Source organism: Mastacembelus armatus, chromosome 7 (assembly GCF_900324485.2).
Source record: "Mastacembelus armatus chromosome 7, fMasArm1.2, whole genome shotgun sequence".
Lineage (NCBI taxonomy): Eukaryota > Metazoa > Chordata > Actinopteri > Synbranchiformes > Mastacembelidae > Mastacembelus > Mastacembelus armatus.
Window position 1 is genome coordinate 5,090,059 of NC_046639.1, and position 27,806 is coordinate 5,117,864.

A 27,806-nucleotide genomic window follows, 5' to 3' on the forward strand; every position below is an offset into this window, starting at 1 on the left:
TAGTGGCCTCTGTGTTACGGCCAGGATGTTGATCAATTGCACGCACTACAGTTGGTGCAAATGTTGCATAGACTGTATTTGGTTGTCTATAAATGGCATCAACAGACTAGACAATGTGAGGAATGCGCTTAAAGCTACCACAAATACTATACTAACATATATCTCACACCAGTAGCCAACAGATCAAAGATTAACCTGTAACCATGTAATTTAAAATTCATAACCAATAAAGGTAGGGGTGAGGACAAGACTTTTATGGGTGCTCACCCCTGTACAGCATTTATACAGGGCCTTATGCTCTTTCCCAGGGGTTTTTCTGATGACTACACCCTGCTCTCTCTCCTTGTCTTCATCACTGTCCTCCTCTCTCCTTCTTTGTGTTGTCAACTAAATAGCAAAGCTAACATCCGATCATACAATCTATGATCTGATAAGCACTATGAATTGATCTATATCAGTTTATAACATTATTCCAATGGAATATTAGGCTGATATGAGAATTCAGATAGGTAGTGTCATTTTGACCTCACCTGAACCTGGTTGTTTTCTTTGAAAACAAAACAAACAAACAGTAGGCTTATGTCTATCTAAAGAAGCAGAGATTTCTAATTATTGAGGGTTTGCCCAAAGCCTGGATTCACTGTCCATTAATGTCTCCATAACTTTTTTGTGTGACTGCATACCAATATGTGTAGTTCCATGATAAAAAAACTGCATGCAACTAATGCTTAGTAAACTTACTATTTAGTTAAACAGCTCTTGGCATTGTGTAAGATTTCCAATCAGATCCTTTGTCTAAATATCTTAGTTAATGATTTGATTAGTGATTTAATTAATTAATGTCTTACTGAAACCTGGCTGCAGCAGGAAGAATATCTCTGTCTAAAAGAACCAACACCCCAAGACACATTCCTGACCCTGTATGTCTACAGTCATCTTTCTAAGATTTGCACTCCTTGAACCTCCCGAAGGTGCTGGGTGTATGTGTATAAGTTTACTAAGCATTAGCAGTGGTTTGTCATGCCATGTGGAGCAAAGTTACCAATATGGTGACTATGTTTATGTACAGCTATGTTTTCTTTCATTTGTTAATGAAGTAAAACAATTGCAGTGCTTTATAATATTACACAGGTTTTATCTCTACTTAAACTAAAATAATAAAGTACATCAGTTACCTGGCAAGTGTGCAGCTAAGTCAGCTAATGTTGTTTGTATTCACACCATAAAGCTGTAAACACACTCACAGTAATAACAACCCAGTGTGTTCACAGTCAGAACAGGCAGCAGCTGTATTTGTTTTTAACTTGTGGACTTAATCTCCCCCATGAAATCCACCGCTACCTTCTTCTACGTTGCTTTTAAGTGCGTGCAGATTAAAAATTCGCAAAATTAACATGTTCGCGAAATCTGACATTAGTTTATAAATGGTCTAAAGTCGCCCCTGGGTAGAGTTGCTGACCGTGTTATAGGGAAATAAATGTTCATCACCCGCATAGAGGTTAATCACAGTACGTGCACCTTAACGCTAAATGCTGTAGTGCCGACCAGATCCGCATGCACGGCGGCTTTAACGCGACCTCTGTTCGCCTCATTTTAGCCGGGGTGGCCCCTCGCTCTTTGTTTGACGGCCGGAGTGAGTAACTAAAGGCGGCGTTAACTTGAGCCAAGCGGGGCTAGCCATGGTGCTGCTGTGGCTGTAGGCTAAAGCTACTTCGGTCGGTGAAGTGAAGAACACGGATTGTTGACATTAAGCTACACTTGGGTTTTGTAGATGGATATAAAGTCTGTGAACGTAAGTTAGCACCGACGCATTGATAAATTCAGCGTTTGTATGGTTTATTTGACCGAACTGAAAACATGTAGCTAAACTAACTTTATTAAGCTAACCTGTTGGTTAGCAACGAGCTAATAATGGCTAACGCTAGTTTGTCACGGAGCGCTAGTGCTGCAAGATTAACTACCGTAACAGTACGTGTGAAAGTGGTTATTGTAATAACTATTAACAAAATGTTATCGATTAAAGACAACTTATCTAACTCGTGTAGCTGTAAAAGCTAGTTGTTAAAAGCTAATGTGACGTGTTTATGTAGTGTAGCGTAACGTCAGCGTCAGACATCGTTAGCCAGCTCACCACTAGTTAGCCATTACCATTACATTTCTCCGAGTATAAGCCACATTATTATATTTACACGCGATGTTAACTGTTATATCACATTTCTCCCCGTTTTCAATTCAAATTCTTTTGCAGGGACGAAGCTTGTTGTTTTCGCTGGTATAACTTGCTAACATCGATGTTAGCAATTAGCCTGTTCGTGTAAATGCTATTCACTAGAATGGACCTGTTGAACTCTCAGTTCCTGGACAAGATGAACAATAACATCGGGAGACTGCACTACGAAGGTCAGTGTGCTGCTGCTTTTTTCAGCTGTAACACGGCTTTATTGTGTATTCAACGTCTTTTCTTAGCAGGAAGCCAAGTGTTTAGGTTGGCCAAAGATTTATTGTAAAGCTCACGTCAAATTTAAGGCACTATTATCAAACTGTCGAGCGTTTGCTTTTTCAAGTTATCAATAAAAAGTTGGTAACTAATTATCAGCACCAGAACAATTAGCTAATTAAACATTTCAAACTAATTGTCATTTTCTATTTTTCTCCAATAAACATTGCATTTAGCAGATGTTTTGTTTACTTTGTAGAAGTTAAGACGGTCCACCGCGTTTGTTTACAATGTTGTGTGTAGCACATCATTTATTTCGGGTTATCAAAGATTTGTATACTTTTTTCTTTGCCAGTGTCTGTGTTTTAGGCAAAAGGGTGAAAATAGGGAGCAGGAATGAGTGATTTTGTTAAGGTGAATAATACGATGAAGGATTTGTTTGACATGGAATCTTGACGCATCCACTTATTTTACCAACTCGGGACCGGGTCCAAAATAAAACTGGCTATCGGGAAGCATGAAAAATTAGTGTTGCAAAAATCTTGTTAAAAGGTCATGATACAACTAAATGCGGATATATAATGCCACAGTATCTTCTGTTCAATGCATTTGTAATTAGATTTAATCTACATGTAATTGGATTATTTGCGCAACTGATTTCTTTCCCACAGATGAGTCCAGGCCACCCTCCCTGCCCAGTGGTATGTCCAGTATTAGTGGGCCTTCTCCACACTGTTCAGGCAAACGGAAGTATGGTGAAGAACAAATGGACGACCGGCTCAGTTGTGATGATGACCACATGACGAAAATGAGCAGATTGTTTGCCACTCAACTGTAAGTGCCTTTCAAATTTTTAAAGTATTATCCTGTACCAGTGTTTTCTTTGTTGAATGTCACTCTTAGAATTTTTTTTTTTGTCAAATTGTGTTTGTGTTCATTTCTAAATGTGTTCATCTTTGCTCTTGGTGGCAAGTGATATGTAATTACACACTGTTTACCAGATTTACCAAATTAAAATAGCCAAGTTATCTTGAAGCTGGAGCTGTCTTAGATACAGTTATTATCATATGGTTTATAGACTACATCATCAGAGCCAGTTTCACTTTGTATTTGAGTTCATCCAAATGAGCTATTTTCCCATAGTAGATTCATGAAAATATTTCATTTCAATTACTGCAGCACTATAGAACTCATATTTGTACATGAGTATCTTGGTGCATATGGCAGGGTAAATAAAATCTTAGACTTGGTGGTTTGCTTTTTCAAACCAGCTAATGGCAGTGCTTATGGCATGCAAGTTAATTATACAAAGATTGTATGGGATATTATGTTTCTTGTTATTAAAAATAAGTGCAATATGATAATGCAGTTTGACAATATTTAAATAACTATGAATATGACTATACTTATATATTATATCAATGCGTTCTCTATGAAAAGGTAAAGCTACTAGCGTTTATTTAATGTCCACTCTTCTTATGAAGGGCCCGTCCCTCTGCTGGAGACAACCGTAATGAGCACTGGAGTCACAGTCCTATGGACCATGTTTCTTCCTTTTCTAATGGTCTCCATGGGAATCACCTGTATGCTTCCATTTCTGGTTATGCTATTGACCAGCCTCTGCCTCTTACCAAAAGCAGCCACAACATTGGAGCTGGGGGAAGAGAGAGGTCTGTCACAGGTGCAGCTGTAGAGCGGCAGCAGGTATGTAAACTTATGGAGGGTGTGCCTGATGTTCTCAGTGACAAACATTAGATAATAAATGTGGTATAGGTAACAAATAAATAGGTGATTTATTTATTCATTTATTTATTTTTTTAATATGTTGTGATTTGGATCAACTGAACCCCAGTTCATCCTTGCTGTATGTGCATCTCTATGAGAGGCCATGTGATGTAAATTTCACCATCCGCATAGGTCTGAAGGTCTGTGAGGACCCTTTTGTGGACAATCAATAAGACCACAATGATTTGGGAACAGCGTACTTAACCTCTGCAGGACAGGTTGTCTGTGTTGGCTGATTATATTATTTGTATCTATATATAGAATCGTCCCTCAGTTATTACCTGTGCCCCAGCCAGCAATCGCAATTGTAACCTCTCTCACTGTCACATGAATGGTTGCTCTCCAAGCTCACCTGCTGATCAGAGGAAGACCAATGGTAAGCCTTACATAGTAACACATAATCTGCTGAACCTAATATAATATTTGACCTTTTTCTGTAGTTTTGTCATCTTAATGTAAAAAATGTACAACTTGTGATGTTATATTAGAAAAGCCCTAAAATGTTTAAAGAATCTTTTTTTTTTCTGATCAGAAGAAAGTTAGTGATGTCTGCATCCGTTTATAGGGAGTAAAATATAATTCCTGTATTTCATTTGTTCATAAAAACCATAGTTCATTAACATTTGAATCTATTGAATTGTGACTTAATTCTGAACAATCACAGTAGCCATCTTTTTCATTTACATCACACTTATTATTCAAAGTTAATTAAAAATGAGTGTGACAAAGCCATACCAAAATATGATTGTTGTATGCCAGTAGATGTAATAATAGCTGATAACCAGGTTTTCCGTGTCTTCCTCCACACATGATATTGTTTTAGCCAACGCTATATGCGATCCTGTAATTGAGGAGCACTTCCGTCGCAGCCTTGGAGAAAACTACAGAGAAGCAGATCCTGTGTCCAACTCGGTGTCTATCACAGGTTCAGTGGATGACCACTTTGCTAAGGCTCTGGGAGATGCCTGGCTTCAAATCAAGGCCAAGGGTTGTGGTCATCAAACCCCAGAGGCAGATCCATGAAGCAGAGAGGAGTAAACATTGTAATCACCTAGTATTTGTGCATGAGAGTGGAGATTGCTCACTGTCATTTCTTGCCACGCATCAACTTCCCCTAGCCAAGAAGAATGGTGCTCACCTAGGCTGTTTACTTCTGGACATTGAGTTCAGCTTTTCATTAGAGCACTCAGCTCAGATTTGTACTCGAATATTGAAATAAGGATTTCTGTTGAAGAAGAAAGTACTGCATAGATGAACAATGTTAGTTGTGAAAACTCTACAATCATAGATTTTATTTTGCATTGATTATGGGATTCACAAAGCGTTTGGTTTTTAGGAGCTCATCTTCTGTTTTACCTGTCCTTCACCTACCTTGATAACCAAAGAAATTCCCTACATTTTCCATCAACATATAAGCCATAGATTTTTGTTTTCATAATAAAATTACACACTTTTCAATCAATATTACTTGAAAAGGACAGCCAGGTCTCATTTGCACTATTATGTTTCTGACCATTAAGGTAGCAGGTTACCTGTTTCAGTTGGAGCTAATGTGCTTATGAATGCATCTTGTATTTTGAAGTTGTGATAATGCAATTGAGGCTCTGGCACCCCGCTTTTTGAAAACACTAGACTCTTGTGTCTACTTTATGATCCTAAACTGGACTCATTCACTGATAACTAAGTAATTTTCATTTCTTGTTTATATGCTCACTGTGGCTGATTACTTAGCAGACTAATATTAATCATAGTAGATCTGTTTAACTAGATAGCATGTTCCAAATAGCTGGTTTCTATTACAGACCTTATTTTATACTATGTATTTACTCAGAATTTATTTTTTTCTGTAACATTTTAGAAATACTCACTGCTGGTACAGTTGTACTCAATATATTTTTTGTATCTGGTTTTCATTCCTCTATGTAGTTGTATATCTTAGTAACCATCAACAAATCACAGCCTCTGGCAAGGTTGTCTGAATGCAGTTTAATAGGCTACTTTGTTATTCTGTGGAGCTGGATGCTGTAGCTTTATATGACTGAATACAGCTAAATCTGATCTTCTGTAGCACAGTCTAAAAGCAGTGGCTTTATTTATTCTCAACATGTTAGTTTGATGTTGAGTTATGAAAGGTCAGATGTGTTTCTAATGAGAACAACAGTGGATATCTCCATTGCTTTAATTACAAGGCAGTTGATTTCCCTCAAAATTTAGATTTTAATGTATGTGAAATATGGGTATTGTTAATTCCTAAATAAGCAGTGACATTCCACCATGACTGCCAGACAGTTACCACTTTAGTTGCATTTAGCAAATGCTGTTATAAATACATTTGCTTTCTTTATTCAAGATGATATCATGGTGTGACTGGCAAAAGTAGTCCTTATTGTGGAGAAACAGTTTACAAAAAGTCAAGAAGTTTTCTTTTACGTCTAAGTTTTTACATTAGTTTTTCATCCCTCTGAAATTCTCTACTTAAAATTGCATAACCTATTTGGTACATCCACATTACAGGTGTTGATGCTCCATTTAGATGTTTTTGTCTGGTCTGATCTTTTTTTGTGTTGGTGGTTCGCATTCATGTTTGTAGATGACATGTATCTGGCTCTGGCGCAAACATGCAGCACATGTGTAACTTTAACTGAACTCATTTGGAAGGAAAACATCAGATTTGGCCTACTTTAGATTGTAACATGAAAGTAGCCTTTGTCAACACTGATTAAGACAGTTCTGTTAAATGCAGTTGTTTTTTTTTGATGTCACATAACTGTCTGTGAAAACATATTCTACAGTTTTTAAGTTGTTACATAGATTATGTTGTCTTTCTATTTTCTTTTTCTCATATAAGACTATCATTGCGCCGCGCGGAATGATCATAAATATTTTGTTTGTATTCAGAGTAGCATACGCATATGTAGCATGGATGTTCATTATCTTCTAACCACGTGTTCTGTCTTTCTAAAAGTTGATATTTTTCCCACAGTTGTCAGATCATTTTAAAAGTGCAGGAACACGAGTCTTTTGATCAAAGACTTTGTTGGTGCAGACGTCTGTATTAACAGTTTAAAGAGTTTGTTTAGCTTTCTGTGTGTACCATAGTGGAGTTTAGGGAATATCTATCATGGGATCTGCTTGTTTGATACAAGTGTTTTTTTTTTTTTTTAGTAATATGTTTGGGGTATTAGTTCATTGTTATTTAATTAATATCTTTAGATTACCTGTATCTGAAAGACTGTTAGCAGAAAAGACCTGCTCTAGCTGTCATTCACTCAGAAAAAAAGAAACTATGTGTTCACTTTTCTCCAGAAGAAAATGCCACTGTTTGTACCTAATTTCTTCCAAATAAACATGCAAATTTATTCTTTTGCATATCTTATCCTTTTTACGTAATAAAATACATACTGCAGGCACACTGGCAAGTGACATACAATTTTTTTTGCATCTTACACTACAGTAGAATAATGATTTTTTTAATTGTCCTTTATTGCCTAATTTAAGGCAAACGTCATGTTTTAAAGTTGAAAATTATGATTTGGACCTAACTCTTACTACAAAGCTACAAGTTCATGTTGTTGGTTATAGGTGAAAAAGTTGGGCATGAAGGGGAAGAAGAGGGATGACAGTGTTGTCAACCTGATGCTGATAGTGTGTCAGCCCGGTATTGTTTCACATGGCTTATTTTAAATTATCCAGTGGTTTAAATGTATGGTACATCTTTTCAGAAAATCTGTTTTGTCTGAATTAACAGGCTGTTGGTTATTTCTCAAATCATGCAATAGTAACAGCTGCATTGGTAAATTGTAAAAATGCTAAACTGTAAAATGCTACCTCGGAGTTAATGCTATCTTCATGAAAACTTTAGCCAATAATGACCACTTTTTCTAACCACCCAATTAGATGTAATTGCTTTTTCTCTATTCTCATTGAACATTTGCTGTTTCTGCTTTAAACTGAAGTGAATTATCAATTTATCAACCAGGAATGAACAATGACCACCCATAGCACAGTGTCTGGGTATCCAAAACATGTCTGTAAAAAGTTTGTAGTAAGAAACTAGATGTTGCTTTGTAATCTGAAGACTTTTGTCAGCTTATTGTCTCTCTTGTGTTGGTAGAGACCCTTCAAACCTGCAGCCTCAATCAGAGTGTTGCAAATTCAACATCAGATGGAACTCAGTTTTAGAAAATGTCTCATAGGAACTATTTCTTTTAAGGTAAATAGCTCGACATAGTTAAATTTGCAGAATGATTCACTCACATATCAGTAGCTCTTTGCCCCACTTGGAGGAGGTTTCTAGGGAGTCACACACCGAGTTTTCCAGGCAAACATAAAAGGCCTGTTGACAAGGTGGTTGAATAACAGCTGTATATTTAATGTCTTTCTATTTCTATTTAATGACTGTGTGGGTGTGTAATAAATTCTGTGGCCAAGTCGCAGTGTTCTTGACAAGCAGCTCAGATGGTCCCCTAGACATTACCACTGTGGACTCAGTTGGCCATAGATGCTGTTTGGTTGATTTGGTGTCATGGTAACAAAAGACTGGATAATTTGTTCATTACTTTTGAAGTGAGAAAACACGAAATTGTAAATGAGTAAGGGAGATTGGGATGAAAGTATTTCAGCTTCTAGTTCATGTTGTAATGGAAATGTAAACTATAGAAAACGATATAGAAACTTTTTTTTTTTTTTAACCAGGTTGTGGTTGAATGAGGGATTCACAGATGTCTTTTTTTCCAACCAGCAGATGGCAGTGTTAAATCACTGCAGGCACTAAATTCTCCAGTCCCTGGAGATCAAACAAAGGCACAAGCGTCATCATCCTGGGAAGATTGATATGGATGCAGCATTTCATCAATATGTCGGTTAGTAATGTGAAAATGTACTTTGCATGTAAAATGGGTCTAAAGGCAACAAGGCATTACTTTTCATGCTCTGGTGGCAGAATACATTGTATATGTTACTAAGCATGGCTCCAGATGCTCCTGCTTTGAATGATCTTCTTTCAGATTTCATTATAGACATATTTATGTATTGGAAAGAGTCTTGGATTAGCATATCCATGGTTACATTTAAAGCTATACATCGAATTCACGTTAGCTTATTTGAATTTGCTGAGCACCATTTATAATTCAAATCTTTAAACTAAAAATGATTTTTTTTTTTTTTGGTAGTTGTTGCTCTCACACCTCTGTTCTGCTGCATGAGATTAGACACAGCCATTCACCAACCACAATGCTCCTTACTTCTGCTGCACCATGCCTTCCAAGGAAGCCTGTTCTTGTGGGATTATACCAAGTACATTCATATATTCCTCCTCATGCAAAACCAATAGCAGACGCATACATGCACGTACACAGATATCAGGCCACACTGGTGGCCAACATGAAACTAGTGTCTAAATCAAGATGACACATCAGGGTCACGCCAAATTCGACTTGGCCTCTTCAGTGTGTGAAGGCCACAAGGAGCATGACATCTGTGCTTGCGATGAAGGACTGGTCTCTCATTCGCTGCCTCCTGTTATTGTATATAACAGGATGGACTGTGCTGCTTTCAGACATGGTCAAGACACACATGTCGAACACTGTCCTCTCCATTTTCCTTTCCTGGTTACATAAAAGGAATGGACCAATCAAAATGGTTTAATATAGCGCACTCTGGTCACAGTATGGAGTTATAATCCAGTTGGATAATGCATAATATTACTATGGGATAAGTGAAAAGTGGCTCTTGCAGTGTCCCACATGTTGACTCACATATTGCCTACATGTTATCCTGCACAAATGGGTGATATAGATCTCATTCTTTCATTTGCATAATTCCACATTTGTTGTGCCTGAATATAATGCAAGGCTGCACCCCTATCTACAGCATCCCTGAATGCACAATGTCTGGGGAATTTGCATGATTGCCTGTAGATTATTTGAACATTATCTATTCCCCCTCCTCTTTTTTTCTTATTTGTATGGCTCTCTGCTGTGAGGATGCACACACATCCTTGGGCAAAAGAATCTAAAATAGATCATACAAGCAACTGGAGTAGATGCACAGGCACAGGAAACAGCTCACGGGCAGACTTGAGTCATGCTGGCAAGATCATGCACCCTGAGCTGACAGCCCAACACGCCCGATTACCAAGCACGTCATTTCTAAAATGCAGCCGCAGCCTCACTATAGGTCACAAACAAGGGGATAATATAGAGATACGGTGCTGATTTACCTATAAATTCCTCCTAAATGTTGCATGGGTTCAGAGCAATGTTGCAGATAACCTCATGAGCGTCTCTGGCTCAAGCAATTGTGGCTCATTCATTGTGTCATGTGGACTGCTGGCAATGGCATAACCTTTGTGGAGGGAAGGGAAGACAACACGGTCACTCTAGATAACAGTCTTGCAATGAACGGAAACAGACCCTGTCAGGCCATCTCAACATCAGTTTTCAGCTGCACACCACCACCAATGCTCTCCACCAATCAGCCTTTGCCTTTTCCTTACTTCCTGCTTCCATTAGTTGAGACACTGCCTTCATGATAAGGTCCTCTTGTGTGGTGTGCATGCAACACTGATTTGGCGGGATCCTATTAATACATTCCTCCTTTATGTCTCTCTGTGTTGCATGCTGTCTCAGCTCCATCTTTGACCTGTTTTGATGCACACATTTGGCCTGCTTTATGGCCGTATGGTGCTGGACGCAGCCAGTGATTTCCCACTGATACAGTTGGCTTAAATCTTATACTATTATATATTATTGATTGATTTTTAAATGATTGATTTAAAGAGCCATCTGCTGCACAATAGCATGACTGTGCGGTCGCTATATTTTTTCTTCAAGATAATGAATCACTTCCAAGTAGGACATACAAATAATGGGCTAATATTTCTTGTTAGCTAGAGGTTATATTTTTTTCTACAAGATCAGGACCCTGTGTTCTTCTTTTAACAACAAGCAGAAAGAGATGTTTATAGAGACAGTGGGCTTTCAGCAGTGAACAGCAGATAAATGTTTGAACCATCACTAAGGGGCATTCTCATATCTCATTATGAGGCTAGTTAGGTCTGTGTTACGGCTGCTTGACTAAGCTGCTTTAATAGGGAAAGTGACCCAACACCAATCAGAGCAGCAATGTTTTTCCTCTCAAGTTTTTTCACTACTGTCTTCCACAGCCCCATCTCCTTCCTCATGTCTGTCGGCCTGTCCTCCCCCCCCTACCTTACCACTCCCCCTGTGTGTTTGGCAGTCACACAGTTGGCCATGTGTGTGCTGAAGATGTTACATAATGCCCTCCTTTCTCTGCACTCCAGATCAAAGAGAACAATTCAGCATAGAAAAATTTCTCCTTGCTGATTTTTCTTCTCTTTCGCCATCACATTGTTTTATCAGACTTCAGTATCCAGAGACTGTACAGTACACAGTACACTGCATTATCTACTTCAACCTTCCCCTTTATGTTGAAAAACAAACGGAGCAATTGGGGAGTGAACAGAGGTGCATTTTAATCCCCCCCCCTTTTTTTTACTGAATAAAAAACAGTATAATTGTCACTATTATAAAATAACCCAATGTAATCTATGTCTGAAAGCACTTGCTCACACACAGCCACCGTGCCTTAATAAAATTTAAAAAATCAAAGAAAGAAGAACCAGATCCTTTCTTATTCAGGGTGCACTATATTAAAAACAAAGGTCTCCATCAAGTAAAAGAAATGGTGATACACACACACAGAGAAAGAGCAAGAGGGCAGAAAACGCTGTCAGAGAAGGTGGGCCTGTTCACCGCCTCGTATGGATTGAACAAATGAGTGTGTGCTTGGTGAACATTTACCTCCAATGCCAAATGTAGGCGGCATATCTTGGGACCAAAGGGCACAAATGACAAAGTACAGCAAATAAGCTATGAGCCTTTAGTGTGAGAATGAAGGAGAAAAAAACTTGTTTAGCTGTTGTACAGTAATCCAATCCAATGACATAAATAGTGTTTGGTACATGTAGGTTATCTAAAGCATTGTCTCTGAATGTCTGACTTTCCTCACTGAGAACCACAGCTGATGCAGAAGTATTTGATTCCCTCCATAAAGTTGGGATCAGCAGCTATCCTTATCTCTGTTAAACCCCCTAGTGATGGATAGTGGTTCCCTAGTCCAAGGGAACAGAGCTGCGAGGTTATCTCTGGCCCCCAGCCTGAGGGTGGGTGTGCAGGTGAACCAGGAATAATAAAAGCATCTTTAGGCCACAGCACATGCTTGAAGTGGTGGATAGCAGACCATCAGCAGTATGTCTGCAGCATAAAATGAACTGTGGGGCAAAGGGAGAGTGCAAGGCTTCAGAGTGGGTTTGGTGCTCAAACTGTTATCACACCTGACAGTGTCTGGTTTGGGATCCAGTGGTGCAGGCAGCATACGTAAGCAGCTGGTCATCTGTAAGACAGAGTGATAGGGTGTGACGTGTCACACGCCACATTAGGCCCTGCCAGAGGATGTGTTTGACAGGCCACAGGAAGTTCACAACGCTTTGCCTCCACTCATATTGTCAGACTTACATCCAAGTTCCAAGCTTACATCTGGGGTCTTATTTATAGAATATCGACTTGAATGTCATTCTTCATTTCACCCAGTATTGATAGAAATATGATAAGTAAATATCAATACAAAGGGAAGCTGTTGATTTGAAAGTTTATACCATTATTCCCGATACATAACGTGATAAATAAGTAATAATTTCAAAATCATTTACTGCAGTGTGATGCAAGCCTTAAAAAAACAAAACTGTTTTGAAATGAAACACAAGCAGTATTTTCTGGGGCCAGTTCAGTTTTTATATCTGTGGCACAAAAGATATGAGAGCATTGTGGTTTTTGCGTGTTTGGTAGGATAAATTGGACAAACAGTTGTTAATAAGTTGAGCAGTTTTTAGGTTTCTTAAACAGTTGTGCTGAAACTTTACAAATTGGAACATGGTTAAATTTGGAGTATCTCTTAAATTACCAAGTAAAGTTTGACAGAATCATGCCCCTAAGTTGTGTTTGGAGTTTTGAATTATGCTTTGGAAAGGCCGTTGTTAAGACCTATGAAAATATAAATATTACTCCTAGTGTGTAATAAATATACCTCAGTGTTGCATTTTTCCAGATATAATGAACATTTGTAGAAGAGGAAAAAAAATTAAAAATAGTAACTGAATGAAAGAATAAAACCAAAATATTAGAAAATACAACATGAGCATTTATTGTTATTGATAATTTGCTTATAATTAAAACTATTGCCATTGTTTAACTATATATTCCTTCATTATGTGATTATGTTGAATGAAAGAATTGACATTTGGACATGAATAACCATCATTTATTCATAATTTCACTCCATGTTGTCTTTGATGCAAAAATAGAGAGGGGAGGATATATTTCAAAATAAAATACAATTATTATTTTTTTTTTCATATTTTTTTGAAAATTTCTTTCAGTCCACATGTGTCTTATGTGTGGCTGAATAGAACTTGGTTAAGTTGTTCATGTGTATCTTGACCAGCTATGACCAGCAATTTCACTTTGTTTGGTTTTAGCTCTGACCTCATTAACCCCTGCTGTGTTTCTCAGTCCAGCAATGTGCAGGCTGCTCTGAGGGTGTCTTACCTGTCACTGTTTTAGCTCAGGGGAGGGAGAGAGTGGAGCTGAGGTGCCTGAGGAGGAAGGACGTACTGGGCAGGCTGCTGTGGCCCTGCCTGGTCCGGCTCACTCATCAGTGAGCAGAGTTTCCAAACCTCTCTGACAGATCAGAATAGAAAGCATGCACCACATCATAGCTATGATTCACTGCAGCCCCAAATACAAGCATGCCCTGAAGATCTTCAACCCTCTTAATCATCATGTGTGCCTGTGTGTGTGTGTGTGTGCTGTTTAAGAAAGAGTGAGACAGACAGGGAGTGAATGAGCTTGTTTTTATATGACAGTGTTTCTAAAAAAGTTGCCCGTGTGTTTTCTCTATGTCAGAAAGAGTAAACCGCATTTTAACAGGCCTTCAAAATGTCTCCCAGAGCAGAGCACTGTATGTGACTCGTGTGTTTGTCTCAGTTTTTGGTTTGCATTTGAGAGAGGCCAGCGATTATACATGTGAGTTGGCTTCAATATCTGTCTCTTATTCTGTGCAGTCAAGGGCATAACTACATGAGTGAAAATGTCATGCAACAGAAGGGATAATACATGCAAGGCACGTGCAAAGGTCACTTGGTCACATTTACATACAATGTGCCAAAAATAATCAAATCAAATTTGTTTGAGAACACAAACGTATAGAAAATAAAGCTATGAATCTTGCATCTGATATATACAATTATTATTAATGTCAGAATAAGACAAATATGCAATGTAATCCATTTCCTATTTTTACAGGTTCATTTGAAATAAAATTACAATGGTTCCGGGTCACAAATTTCCTTAATCCTGTACTCCTCACCTTCTGCCTCAGTTTGAGTTTGCAGCAGTAATAAACCAACATCCAGAGGAGTGAAGTGTAAAGTGTGTGCTGGCGTAATCTGACAGAACTTATTTAAATGCAGGTCTTTACTAAAGCTCTGCCTGGAGCAGCTGCCTGGTCCTGTCTTTAAACTTAACAGGAGTATTTGTTCACATTCATGTACAGTAAATCCATGTGCACATGCTCACATTAACACAAGTGTGCATACATGCATGCGTCAGTTTATGCAAACACAACTGTATGCAGAGACATGCTATATGCATTTACAAGTACACATAATTGTCACATTCCTGCTGTACATATACACAGGTGCTTGAAGGTGCAGCATTTTTAGTCAGTGTGGGTAAATTTCCAGGAGTTTAGCTGCAGAATAGTGCAATTCAGTGGAGCACAGGGCACATTTCTTCTGTTGTCATGTATGTGCGTCAGCAAGGAAACAAATAACTCCATTTGATGTGAGCAGAGATTTTCATTTGTCAGCTATTATCAAAGTCCTAAAGCCTAAACTCCAGTATAAAGAGGCCCAGGGTAGAGCAGAGGCCTGAAACTCTTTGGGCAGGGAATCCAGGAGGAAACCATTAGAGTAACTTCACTTGAGTGCTAGCCCTTCCTCCCACTGGCTTCACATCAGGGCACAAGATCATCCAGCACACTCACTGTGCGTGACCAGGCAGAGTAACATGCCTTGCCCAGCATGTAGAATTTCTCTCCATGGTAGAGGTTTGGCATGAGTTATTCAGTCCTGTAAACCAGCAACCTCTGAAAAGAGTTTTAGAACACATTTGGTCTGATTGTCTGTTTTTTTGAATACTTAAAGATCCTCTGTTATATACACAGACACACTTGCAATTTAGAATACATCACAATTCTATATATTAAGAAAGAAATTGCTGTTTGTTTTCTAGATATTATCTGCCCAAGTATTTTTTTCACTTTCACTTTGCCTGTTCCTTGGCCTGATTTGCATTCAGTGTTTGACCCAGGCAGTAATCTACAATGACTCCCCCATAAGCCTCCAGGACACTGGGAAGAAGTTATTGGTTGTGACAAAAGACAAGACGTGCTAGTGCAAACTAAAGGTAACAGAGGGACTATCTCTTGATTAGCTCAAATTGTCTTCCTAGTTTTGACTTTACGTCTCTTTACAGAGATTGATTTTAATCACAGTTGCTTATTTGCAATTTCTCTTAATGCAGTTTTTCTAAATGCTGTTTCATACCACTATTTATACAGAAATACGGAAGAAAAACAGTAGAGATGCTTACCCCAGCTGGGACAGACAGGTACAGATTTCTATATTATTGAGCTGCCAAGGAGGCAGGATGGGGGAAGGGCAATGTAATGCCCTGTGTAATTTCCAGAAGAGGGGGATTTGTTCATTCAAACCAGTAGATATTCCTACAGCAAGTGTGCTAAGTCTTCATGATTTGTGACAGGTAACTTCTCTGGCATATGGTTCAGAATCTGATATTTGCATCTGTACAGAAATTGTATGCTATGCTTGCCTCTTAGTTGTGCTGCCTATAATAACAGCAATATTTGCTGTGTCATGAGAACATATCATCAAACAGCAAAATCACTGGGAATCCACGATTTCACACGTCCCAGTGTGCACCCATTAATCTCTGATCTCTCCCAGTTGCACAGCAGAAATGTATGTTTGATATGAAAGCAGCAGTGCAATGTGTGTGCATGCTCAAAATGACACTTTGGTCCCTTAAAAGTGAACTGGTAAACACATTCATTTCAGCAAGGTTCATATTCAGATTGGAAAATGGAGCCCAATTAGCATATATGCAGAGAGGCTTTGCATGCTTGACATCCTCTCAGCCCCTCTGCTGGAAATAGCCAAGCACACAACATCCTCTGATTACATTGATATGTAGATTCATGCATCTGCAAAGATTAGTTATTCATTAATGTATTTGCTTTGAATTCTCGCATGAGTGTACCTCAGACAGAAGTCTGGGGCAAACCAAATGCATCAGAGGAAAGAAATGTCAAAAATGATCACACAAAATCCACATCAAAAATATGCAGGTTCAGTGACCCACAACAACATAAACCCAATAGGGCATTATGATTAAGAAAGTCTTTAAGCACTATAGGGTTAAAAAATGAGAAAATATAAACATAATTATCTGCCTTTTTATCTTCACAGCAGAAATAGTTTTTCTTGCTCTAAGTGGGCTATGAGGATTAATCATTGCAGCCTGTGTGAGTTTATAAGCTGTAGCGTTCTGTCATCCTTTCATAAAAGCATCATGGATCACCAGCTTGCTTCTTCAGTGTCCTCTCTTGCAGCCACACTGCAAGCACTTTTTAACTTTAAAAATAGGCTTGTGACAGAGAGTGCCAAGAAACACTAAACACCAAAACAATGTCCCCTTGCTCAGATCTGACCACAGAACCGAGCCAAGACTCTGCATAACAAAAAATAGTATCACATTAATCAATTCTATCTATATCATTCCGTCACTGCTTGCACACACAGTGCACACCTAATGTCAGTTTATGGTTAGGTTTATTTACAAACAGTACCAAATCAAAGTTAATCACAGAGCTTCATGTCATCCACATTATGAAACAAAAAATGAATTTAAGACGACAAAAAAAAAAAAAAAGGAAAGAAGGAAAAACTTTCTGATGAAAATGAAAACAGAAAAGTACAGCTGTTTGGATGAAAATTCAGGCTGTTTGGGCATCAGCACCAGCTTGGCCAGCGTGACCTTTGTGGCTATCAGAGGAGTGAGTGCTACCTTGCCATCTGTGACCTGTCAGACTTAGTGACAAAGTGTCAGCTACAGGAAAAAAACTAATGGACTTACCAAATAGTGACAAGTGACTTTACAGGCAGACCTGAACATTGCCACCAATTTCTGCTGTCACAGCCAGGAAGTTTTGTGACCTGATCTAATTATTCTGAGCTTTCTTTATTAGAACTGAAAACAATGAAAGCACCATTTTCAGTGGGAAAATACACTGTCACTATGATAAAACATCTGGGGTGGTAATATAGCTGAAATTTCTAATCAGGTCACACAATCGATGGGTTACAGAATTCAGCGTGACACTGGGATGTCAGCAAGAATTGGCCGTTGGACAAATGGAAGAGGGGAAGTTCAAAAATAGGTCAACTATTTCAAGATCCGCTCTGATAATAAAGAATCATAATAATAATAATAATAAAAACAATCATTTTGCAGAACCCTGTGTGGAAGATTATTTGGAATGAACCACTGCTGAAAATCTTTGGCCTCATCCTAAGACTAATTGTGTTCTGCTAGATTGCTTCCAACTAATCAAGAGCTTACTCCTCCTGTCCTCCCCTGCCGAAAATGATGATCTATGACTCTTGTGGATGTTAACACATCAGTTTGGGTTGTCTTGGTCGGTGGGTGGTTTTCATAGGTAATGATGCTAAATTACACAGCTGGGAATAAAGGAGGATAGTAAGCCATCCATCTGGGGCTACTTTATATGAGCTGCCATTAAAGGCCTTATTCAAACCCCAGTCCAACACATAGCTTTCTGTCCCTAACCTCACTCTCTCTCCTGCCCTCCCTCACACACACACTTTGCCACAAGCCACTAGAGGGGACATCTCATTCTTTTATCCACGGCGAGTCATTGTGCTGGTGTCAGCTGGTGCCGTCTCTTTTATCACACTGGAAGCTAATGGAAGCAGCAACTGCAAGAGGTGGGGTGGGGGGAGAAGATACAGGCACACAAGCCCTCAAAAACACACACGCGCATAAATACACACAGAGCCATAAGACGCTGGGGAGATGGGGCGGGTGGGCACGCCAGGCCCTGGGGCGAGAGCTGTTTTGTGGTGATGTTTTTCTTGCTTGCCAAGGCCTCTCTATCAGCTCGTGTTTCTGACACTCTTTGCACCACAAGGAAGGGCTTCAGACACTTTTCTCTTATTCTCTTTTGATGTTTCTTTCTTTTCTTTTTTTTTTCCTTTAGTGTTTAGTTCCTTTTTTACCCCCCTGGTAGAGTTAAACTGGATGTCATCTTCACCAAAACTACAGAGGAATGAGTTTGTCCCACCTGACCTGATTCTAACTAAACAAGAAATGAATCCTTCTATACACCTTGCATATAGATATATGTAATGCTTGTAATTTTACTGGGCTCACATGTTCTTGTATCTATAGACCATAATACTCTATGGACAACAGGGTTTGTTTACGAGAGAGGAAACAATAGCCAATTAGTGCAGAAGGACTCAGTGCAGCATACATCTCTTGATAGGATAGTTGGGGTTTGACCTAATTTCCTGATAACAGTGTTGAAATCGTGGGCTGCTACTTCAAACACACATGCTATAAGGGACATATGCCAGTGTTTATATTTTCTATAATTCTTTATTTTTCAGTCTTTTTCTGTTTGTATAACATAACAATCGTGCTTTATCATGTGACACCATTTAGATACATACCATGTTTATATTATGTTTTACATTAGGCAGTGAGACAGTTAAAAATATACAAAACAATATTATTTTACTAGACATAGTTTCTATTTTTAATATAATCATCAGTATCTTCATTGTCATCATCATTTCGTATATTTCTGTAAGATATGTGCTTTAGCTTCTGTGATCAAAATATTATTGCAGAAAACAGCAACTCCATTTTTTCAACATTTAGACAATAACTTCCAATGTATTACAGACATTCACAGTTACATGTTTTACACAGTACAGTTTTACAACAAAGTTCCAGAGAAAACTGTGGTAGAGTAACTTTATACAAAATTCACAGGACATGAACTGTAGCCATTTCACATTTTCGCTCAGTTGTTTTGCTTTTCAAAGTAAACATGTGCTGTTCAACCAGATGCCTTTCACAGTAGCTGCCATAGAAGCAAACTGACATTGTCCTAACACGTCATGGCAAAACGTCTGGGGAAATTAAAGCTTTGTGCTTTTCACCAGTAAAGCAAACACAACATAAACAAAAAGAGAAACAGACCACTTGCTTACTGGCCTGCACTTATACATCTACATATGTATTGCTCAATACATACTGATCAAACATCAATTGATCGTTACACAAAAAGAAAAAAATGATGACTGTACTTAAACACGGAGTTGGTCCAGGTTTTGTGCAAGCATACAAAGCTGTATTTTGTAGTTCTGCCCAGTCAAAGCAAACTGTGGCTTAGTTGAAATTGTTGTATCGGCTTAAGGCCTTCCTTCTTCTTCTTCTTTTTTTTTCTTTTACATTTGTCAGGAGACATTTCAGAAAATTTCACTGATGTTCCTGAGGAAAGCATGCAAAACATAAACAGTAAACAGGATTGACTGTCAGCATTAAGGGATAGTCAATATTTGTAATACTTTTGTAACCCTGTGCTCTTTTTTTTTTGTACTTCTTTGTACCCTGTGCTTTGCCAACTGAATACTAAATGGCATAGTTTTTGCTTTTGTCTGCCTATTAATTTTGGTCCTCCATCACAAGACATACAGTATAAAACATCCTAAAAATAATTCTAAAAATGTTTTGATCACATAAAAGTTTTCTCTTTTTTGCTGAAAAAAAGGAAGAAAAAAATAACAGTCTCTCTCTCACACACAAAATCTTTTGCAACAAATACTGGATTACTCCAGAGCTCCTAAACATGAACTTCTTACTGGCGTTGTGCTTACTCAGAGCTCCTCGTTTGCCTTGTGACCTGTAGTTTTCCTCACAGAGTTTGGAAAAGAGACAACTGTGTGAGGTTTAGTAAACATCCACAATAAAATTGACGCCATCCCTTGCGCTCTTCAATGATGTCAATTTTGTTCACTACTTCATCTACTATATTCACATGGTATTTACTTGTTTCATGAAGATATTCAACAAATCTCTAATCTATATCTCTATGTTTTTTTTCTTTTCTCACAGTATTACACAGTAAGTTTACACTTTTTTTTATTCAGATTTATGGTTGTATTTGTGAACACTAACAGTCTTTGATAATGTTTTCAGAATGCAAACCAATAATCGATATCATTGGCTTGGTTTTACAAATGAAAAATTAAACTTGGTTTGAAAATCTCTTTTGATCAGATATTGCCCCTGGAGGTAGGTGAATCAATTAAAATCTTGGAAGTCCTTTGTAATGTTCTCTTTTGTCTACACGCTCCATGAGGGTTTCTTTGTTGTCTACACGTTGGCCTCTGCATTGGTTAGGTTACTGGTCGGGCTTGTTGGGTTCGGGGGGTTAACCGGCTCCGTTGGGCTAGCTGGGTTGGGCGGTGGGCTGGTTGGACTAACAGTTGTAGTGATGGTAGTGGGATTGGCTGGACTGGCTGTGGTGACGGTGGTGGCGATGGTGGTAGTGGGACTAGTTGCTGGGTTCAAAGGGCCAGTAACAGTGGCTGGATTAGCTGGCGAAAGAGCGGGGTTAGCAGGGGTCACTGGGCTGGCTGAGTTGATGGGAGCTGGATTGGTGGGGCTGGCAGGATTTGCAGGAGCTGGGTTGGCTGGACTGGCTGGACTGGCTGGACTGGCTGGATTGGCAGGGCTGGATAGGTTAGCAGTATTGGTTTCCGCCTGCTGCTCAGGTCCATTCTCCTGATGTCGCTTGACAACAGTAGGAGGCTGAAGCATTATCCGAATTCGCTGGGGGAGAAACAAAACACAGTTACATCAGAGAAGAATGTTCTCGTAACAAATAAGAGATGATTTACTTCTTACCTCCTTGTAAGTGCCCTTGAGTCCAAGATACATATAGATCATGTATCCTGGTATGAGGACCATGGAGGACAGTGCCATGAGCCAGCCCACTCCCTGACCCCAGCCTGGGAACACATAGTCTCCCATTGTGAGAGGAACCATTTGTACAGCGCTGAACAAGAACACCCCCTGTGGGAGACATGAGACGCTTTATGCATCCTGACACCACTGACTACAGGCAGTACTGTCTCAACCCAACATGGCTTCAGGCAGGTAATATTGACTTTATTTATTGTTTCACTTTTCATGTCATGACTTTAGATGTACTCTTGTATTAGTTCAGGCTACTCACAGCGACAACGAGAGGGGTGAACACGACCCAGCACAGCTTCCACCAGACACAAGGTCTGTAGCCAATCATCTCCTGGATGTTGTCGTAAAACTTGTTCACACCTGTGAGACAAATTAATTTGTGATCAAAATATTTATATCCAATTTATTTCAATTTACTGCTGGTCTGCCATGCATGATGATGAGGATGGTGAAGTGGAATGCATGACTGGTCGTGACCTTGAGACTGAACATTTGAAGCTGCATAAATGTCCCTGGAAAGGTGAGATGTTTTCTATCCTTCAGTTTTACCTCAATTTTTTACACATACAATATTTCACCAACTTAGTTTGTTAATTTGTTTTTCCTGTTTTTTCTGTGTTGAATGAAGCACTGATGATACACACCGTAGAACCAGGATATGGAGATGCATTCAAAGAAGACCAAGAACAGCAGACACATTCCACTGGCAGAGTAGTAGTCAAACAGTTTGAACACATAGATTCCACCCTGGTTACAGAAAAATGAATATGTGTTATAAAAGAGACTAAGTACAGATACGGCATTACAGCCCACATACTCTGGTAATGCAATTGTTGTCAAAGAGACAACAAATTTAGATTTAAACTGGCTCTTGGCTCCACTATCACATCGCTCATTTTTCAGTTTTATTACTCCATTGTTTACTCCTGTATCATTTATAATCTCTGTTGAAGTGAGAGAGCTGCCCTGCTGTACCTGTGTGATGTTTGAAAGTCCAATCACATAGGACACCAGACAGACAACTGCGATGAAGATCTCTCGTCTACCCCTAAGAACTCTGGGAAACTCATCCACCAGAGCAGTGATGAAGCCTTCAACAGTGCAGAACTGAAGGACAGAATCATAGAAAGAGCAGTAAGGATAAGTGTGAATATGTGCATTATTCACACTTTATTTTTCTATTCTTTGAGAAAATATGTGCATTCATTTATTTGTTTTAGCATGTAGTGAGAAGCTTCGTTTTAGTGGTTAGGCTGACGCCAACAAATGACAAAGAATTGCAGTGTGCATCAGACCATGAAAAAACATACTAGCATAATCTGTATGACCGAGCATCTACTTTTTGGAGGCCATTTTGCCAATAGCTCTGAAATACAAAAGCACTGTCGCTATGATGTGGGATATGAATTGTAAACCTATGACTAGGGTTATAATCTGCGTCTTCTACATTGAAGTGCTGGTGCTCATAGCAAGTGTATAATCACAGTATACGTTTTCCCTACTCTCTGTAGCCTTATTCGAAAAACACAAAATAAAGAAAGACAGACAGTGAAACCTGCAGGCACATGGAGGTGATAAAGTTGCATTAAGAAGACTTGACAGTTTATGTCAAAGCTCAGCTATATCTGTCCACAAGAAGCAAATTGCATGCTTGTCATGCAGAGAGCAGGGGTGAGCTGCATGATATGCACCTGTATTTAAATATTTAGGTCAGCCCATGAGCAGATCATTTCCAAGCCGCGTACCTGACTGTCTATCCCCAGCATGAGCAGCATGGAGAAGAACAGAATGGCCCAGAGAGGAGACACAGGCAACTGGGTTACAGCCTCTGGGTAGGCCAGAAAAGCTAAGCCAGGACCTGGATAGTAAATAGGAAACTCAGATTTAATCAGGGGTATTCTCATCGCTTTCTTAGTCTCACATAGAGATGATGACAAAAGCTGTGTTTAGCAGTCAGTATTAAACACCGTACACCTGTTTTGTGCAGAGGCAGAACCATAACAGAAGAAGACATGAAATCCATAGTTACCTGAAGCTGCTACATCGGCAATGTCTTTCTTTGTCACATGTGCCATGAAGCCAACAATAGAGAAGATTACAAAGCCAGCAAACATGCTGGTGCATGAGTTGATACAGCACACAATGACAGAGTCTCTGGGGAGAGGAAATATAAAATAGGCCCTTTGTCAAAGATTTAATTTCACTCTATTTTTTTGTTTTCTGTATTGAGCTTCCCTGAAACCATCCACACAGGAGAGACCACAATCTGACAGAGTAGCTGCTATTTATTTCTTTTTATCACACAGATATTTAATAGAAATACATTTTATTGTTTTTGTCAGACAGAAATAGATTTAAGAACTCATAACAAATAATCAATTTTTCATACATCATTTATATGTATAAAACAATAGATCAATTTGAAACACGTACACAAAATAAATGCAACTATTTTTATGTAACTGATTGTTTATGTGACCCAGAACCATGGGACTGCTGGAGAAAACACTCAGTCTTTGCCATGATGGTTGTTTTTATTTTTTTCCTCCAGCACGCACACCGACAGCAAGAAACGACCTTCTCCTTGGATTGTTATTCATGTCAGCAACACACATTAATAAGCCCCTTTAAGGGCTATAACCAAGTATCCTTGAATCAGGTCTTTGATAGTGGCACAAAATATAGTAAAATAGCAACAATTTATCTATTGAAATCTTCAGCTAATTCAATTTGCACTGATTACACTGAATTCAACAGCATTCTCTGTCTCATAGGTTATGTCCTATTCACCAGTCTTACCTGTAAACATTGTTATTGAAAGGGTTATAGCTGCCCAGAGCTATAAGTGACCCCAATCCCAATCCATACGAAAAAAAGATCTGGGTAGCTGCATCTAGCCATACCTGACAAAGGAACACAAGCATTTAGCTGCATGAGGCCGAGCTCTGCTCACTCAGACGTGCAGTACATACGCAAGAAACATATAATACTATATTATTACCTCAGATTGTTTGAGTTTTTCAAAGTCAGGTGTGATATAAAACATAATTCCCTCTTTTGCTCCAGGAAGAGTCACCCCACGAATGAAGAGAATGAACAGCATGAAGTAGGGATATGTAGCTGAGAAGTAAACGACCTATAAAATATAAGTCAGTTTTCAGCAGGGTAACACTGTTACATCTTAAGGATATTTATGATGCAATGACACTTTGTAAATTTGGAATTTATACAATATTCAGACATTTTCACAAGGGCTATAAAGATGCTCTAGATTTATTTTCTTCACCTTCTTCCAGGCGCACACACACACACACACACACACACACACACACACACTAAAAAAAACAACAACTAACAAACAAACAAAAATAGATGAAGAGTAAAAATATTCAGCAAATAAATCACTGCAGCTTCACTTTAAATCAGCTCTCTCTGTCTCTGTGCATTTATGACACTGCAAACAATTGGTGAGAAAAATGTGCAGACGGATGAAATATTTTGTAACCAAAACTAATTTTATTTGCCATGGTCATATGATGCACTAAACTTTCGAAATGTGGCACCACAAGGGAGAGAAACTGCTCCAAGTGAAGGGAAAGGACAAAACCAGATTCTAGCGTGTGGCTGTTTGTTGCTCCTCCTATCATGAATCCACACGCAGTATAGACACTGTGTCAGGAGAATTGGGATTAAAGGAGCCACCATGAGGGAGAATAGGATTAGTCAACAAGAGTGTTTGATGTATTTTCTTTTATTTTAAAATCAATCTTGCAATCTAAATGATTGATGAGGTGATATTAGACTGATTAATATTGCATAGCTGTCACACGTTGCCCCTTATTGGGAAGCAGAATAACAAGACATCTTGGATATCAAAATCTGGCAAATCTCTTACCTTCCCTGTCCAGCTAACCCCTTTCCAGATACAGAAGTACACAAGGACCCAGGCGATGGCCAGTGTTATTGCCAGTGGCACTCGAATCTGGCCTGGTTTTTCCAAGCCATTGGTCATTTCATGCACGTTGCGCCTATAAGTCAGAGCGAGCAACAATAAGACCATTATTCAGACGGGGAAATAAACATGCAGCAGAGGAGGCTGTCTTTTATGTATCACAGGGGTGCATGCAGGACACTTTAAAGCTCTGCTGTTGTGAAATCAACAGAAAACAGTCAATATCTTACTCCCAGAACTCCACCACTGCACTGGTGAGATTGGTGGTGTCTGCAATGGAGTAGTTTGTATAACATCTCTCTGTGTTCCATGGATTGTTACATGAGCTCCATGGAAGTTCCTGAAAGACAAAAATTACAGTGTTTGTATTTTCCTGCTTGATTATAAATTTCATACAGGCACTGTACCTAAAGATAAAACATCCTTCAGCCTTTGAGAGTTTCAGCTTTTATGGACCATATGAGTACACTACATAATACTTACAGTGGTGAATGAGTTGTACAGGTAGTATATGGCCCAAGCAATGATTACAATGTAGTATATGTTAAGCCAGAAGGACAGGACAGCTGCTGCAAGGCCCACACCTATCATACAGAAATGAATTAGATAGCATTGTAAACCTATCGTTAGGCATGTGTGTTATTATGTAGCCTCCACAAATTCTCCAAAATGATTTCTGTTAAAGCATCAAATGCCATAAAAATATTTGTTTTCCATGGGGATTGTTGGAAAAAAAATCCATTATAGATAGATAGGCCTTGTATGAAACAGTTCTCTAGAAATGTATTTAGTTGAGGTATACCTTTAAACATAGGAGCCAGTTTCCACACACCAAGCCCACCAATTGAGGTGTATTGACCAAGCGAGCATTCCAGTAGAAACAAGGGGACCCCAGCAAATATGAGGGTCAAAAAATATGGAATCAAGAAGGCTCCTGGACGGACAGAAGTAAATCAAGTTATGCATTATAAATCATCAGTCTTTGACTAAAACTGCATTGACAGAATTACTTAAACGCCACAGCACAACTTCAGTTAATATGGATTGCAAATGTAGGTGATATATTGTCGTCGTGTAGTTTGCTTATAAATTTAGCTGTGAAAATAATGTTTACCTCCGCCGTTTTTTCCACAGAGATAGGGGAATCTCCATACGTTTCCCAGTCCAATTGCATAACCCACGCACGACAGGAGAAAATCAAATTTTCCCTCCCATGTTTCTCTATCAGGCAACTGATTTTTCTGCTTTTCGGGTTTCACGTCCAGAGACTTGGGCTTGTCATTATTAGTGGCCACCTCGTTCAGTTCTGTGACTTGTCCATCGGTTTTGGTGCCGTTCGTCGCCATGTCTCTGGATTTGGCAGAGGTCCTGGCAGTCGGACGGGAGACTTCAGCACCAGTCCACGTAGACAGCAGCTTCGCGGTTTTTACACTTAACCTCTGGACCAAATGTCAGGAGATGAAGCCTGTGCACACACGGCTCGTCAGGCGCCTTTAACCTGGAATCGTGAATAGAGCAATTGGTCGGTTTTTCAGCAGGCGCTGAAAATGTGGTTACTCACTCACTCAAGAAAATTTGGACACATTTTGCACTACATTCATATTGTCCTCGCCAAATGTAATAAACCAATATCCAAATATATACTCATCTCTTCAAAATAAAGCCCGCATTAACATTATGAACATTTGGTTTACTGACCAAATTTCCATTAATATCAGACTCAACAAAAACCATTGCTGGCAAAGTCATACTGGACATGCTCCCATAACTAACACACAGACGACAGATTGCGCGTAATTTAACAGCACCCAAGACCAGATCAGCAAAAACAATAGCCTAAACAAAGTCAGCAATTAGATATGCCAGAAAAGGAAATCGGAAATAGACATCAGCAACGTCAACGAAAGAGAAAACTTTAAGATGAATTACAGGCTCCAGAACGTGCACTTCAATTGAAAGACGCACCGTAGGAATAGCAAATATCCTATTAGAATTGAGCACAATGAAGTGCAGTTCAACACATTGCACTCTCTTAACATTTGTCATCATACAGAAGTGAAAGCAGCAGGGGTACAGAGAGGTCTCCAATAAACTGGAACACAAAGCGCATAGTGGAGACAAAGGGATGTCCAATGCGTAAAAGCTTTACGCATCGGGCTGCACAAATAGCCACCCGATTCTTTCCCAATAACAGAGAACCAAACGCATTATCAAACCCACGAGAACGCCTCTCCACATTTGCACCATCCAACAGTAATCAATTCTGCATTTAATTGGCTATAGTATGCATAGGTGCACAGCTCATCATGCAGTCATTACATTGACCCCAGCAACATTGACAGCCTCATTCACAATCTAATCATACTCACTATCGCTGCAAAGACCAAAAATGAATCACGCA

The 27,806-nt window shown here is 39.1% G+C and overlaps 2 protein-coding genes across 2 annotated transcripts; one reads left to right on the forward strand and one right to left on the reverse strand.

Annotated features, from left to right (window-relative positions):
* The first annotated feature begins 1,525 nt into the window (after positions 1 to 1,525).
* Positions 1,526 to 7,632, forward strand: LOC113145999 (transcription cofactor vestigial-like protein 4). The gene is made up of 6 exons (XM_026333184.1): positions 1,526 to 1,792; positions 2,249 to 2,400; positions 3,109 to 3,271; positions 3,922 to 4,141; positions 4,484 to 4,598; positions 5,046 to 7,632. The coding sequence occupies exons 2-6, from the start codon at positions 2,319 to 2,321 to the stop codon at positions 5,243 to 5,245; spliced, it is 780 nt and encodes a 259-aa protein (XP_026188969.1). The 5' UTR covers positions 1,526 to 1,792; positions 2,249 to 2,318; the 3' UTR covers positions 5,246 to 7,632.
* Positions 7,633 to 20,737: 13,105 nt separating this feature from the next.
* On the reverse strand, positions 20,738 to 26,969 carry LOC113145320 (sodium- and chloride-dependent GABA transporter 1-like). The gene is made up of 14 exons (XM_026331900.1): positions 26,520 to 26,969; positions 26,208 to 26,339; positions 25,889 to 25,989; positions 25,636 to 25,745; positions 25,349 to 25,481; positions 24,455 to 24,589; positions 24,253 to 24,356; positions 23,483 to 23,607; positions 23,199 to 23,311; positions 22,429 to 22,560; positions 22,098 to 22,200; positions 21,713 to 21,813; positions 21,382 to 21,549; positions 20,738 to 21,306 (listed from the first exon to the last, which is right to left on the reverse strand). The coding sequence occupies exons 1-14, from the start codon at positions 26,749 to 26,751 to the stop codon at positions 20,848 to 20,850; spliced, it is 2,148 nt and encodes a 715-aa protein (XP_026187685.1). The 5' UTR covers positions 26,752 to 26,969; the 3' UTR covers positions 20,738 to 20,847.
* Between the last annotated feature and the right edge of the window lie 837 nt (positions 26,970 to 27,806).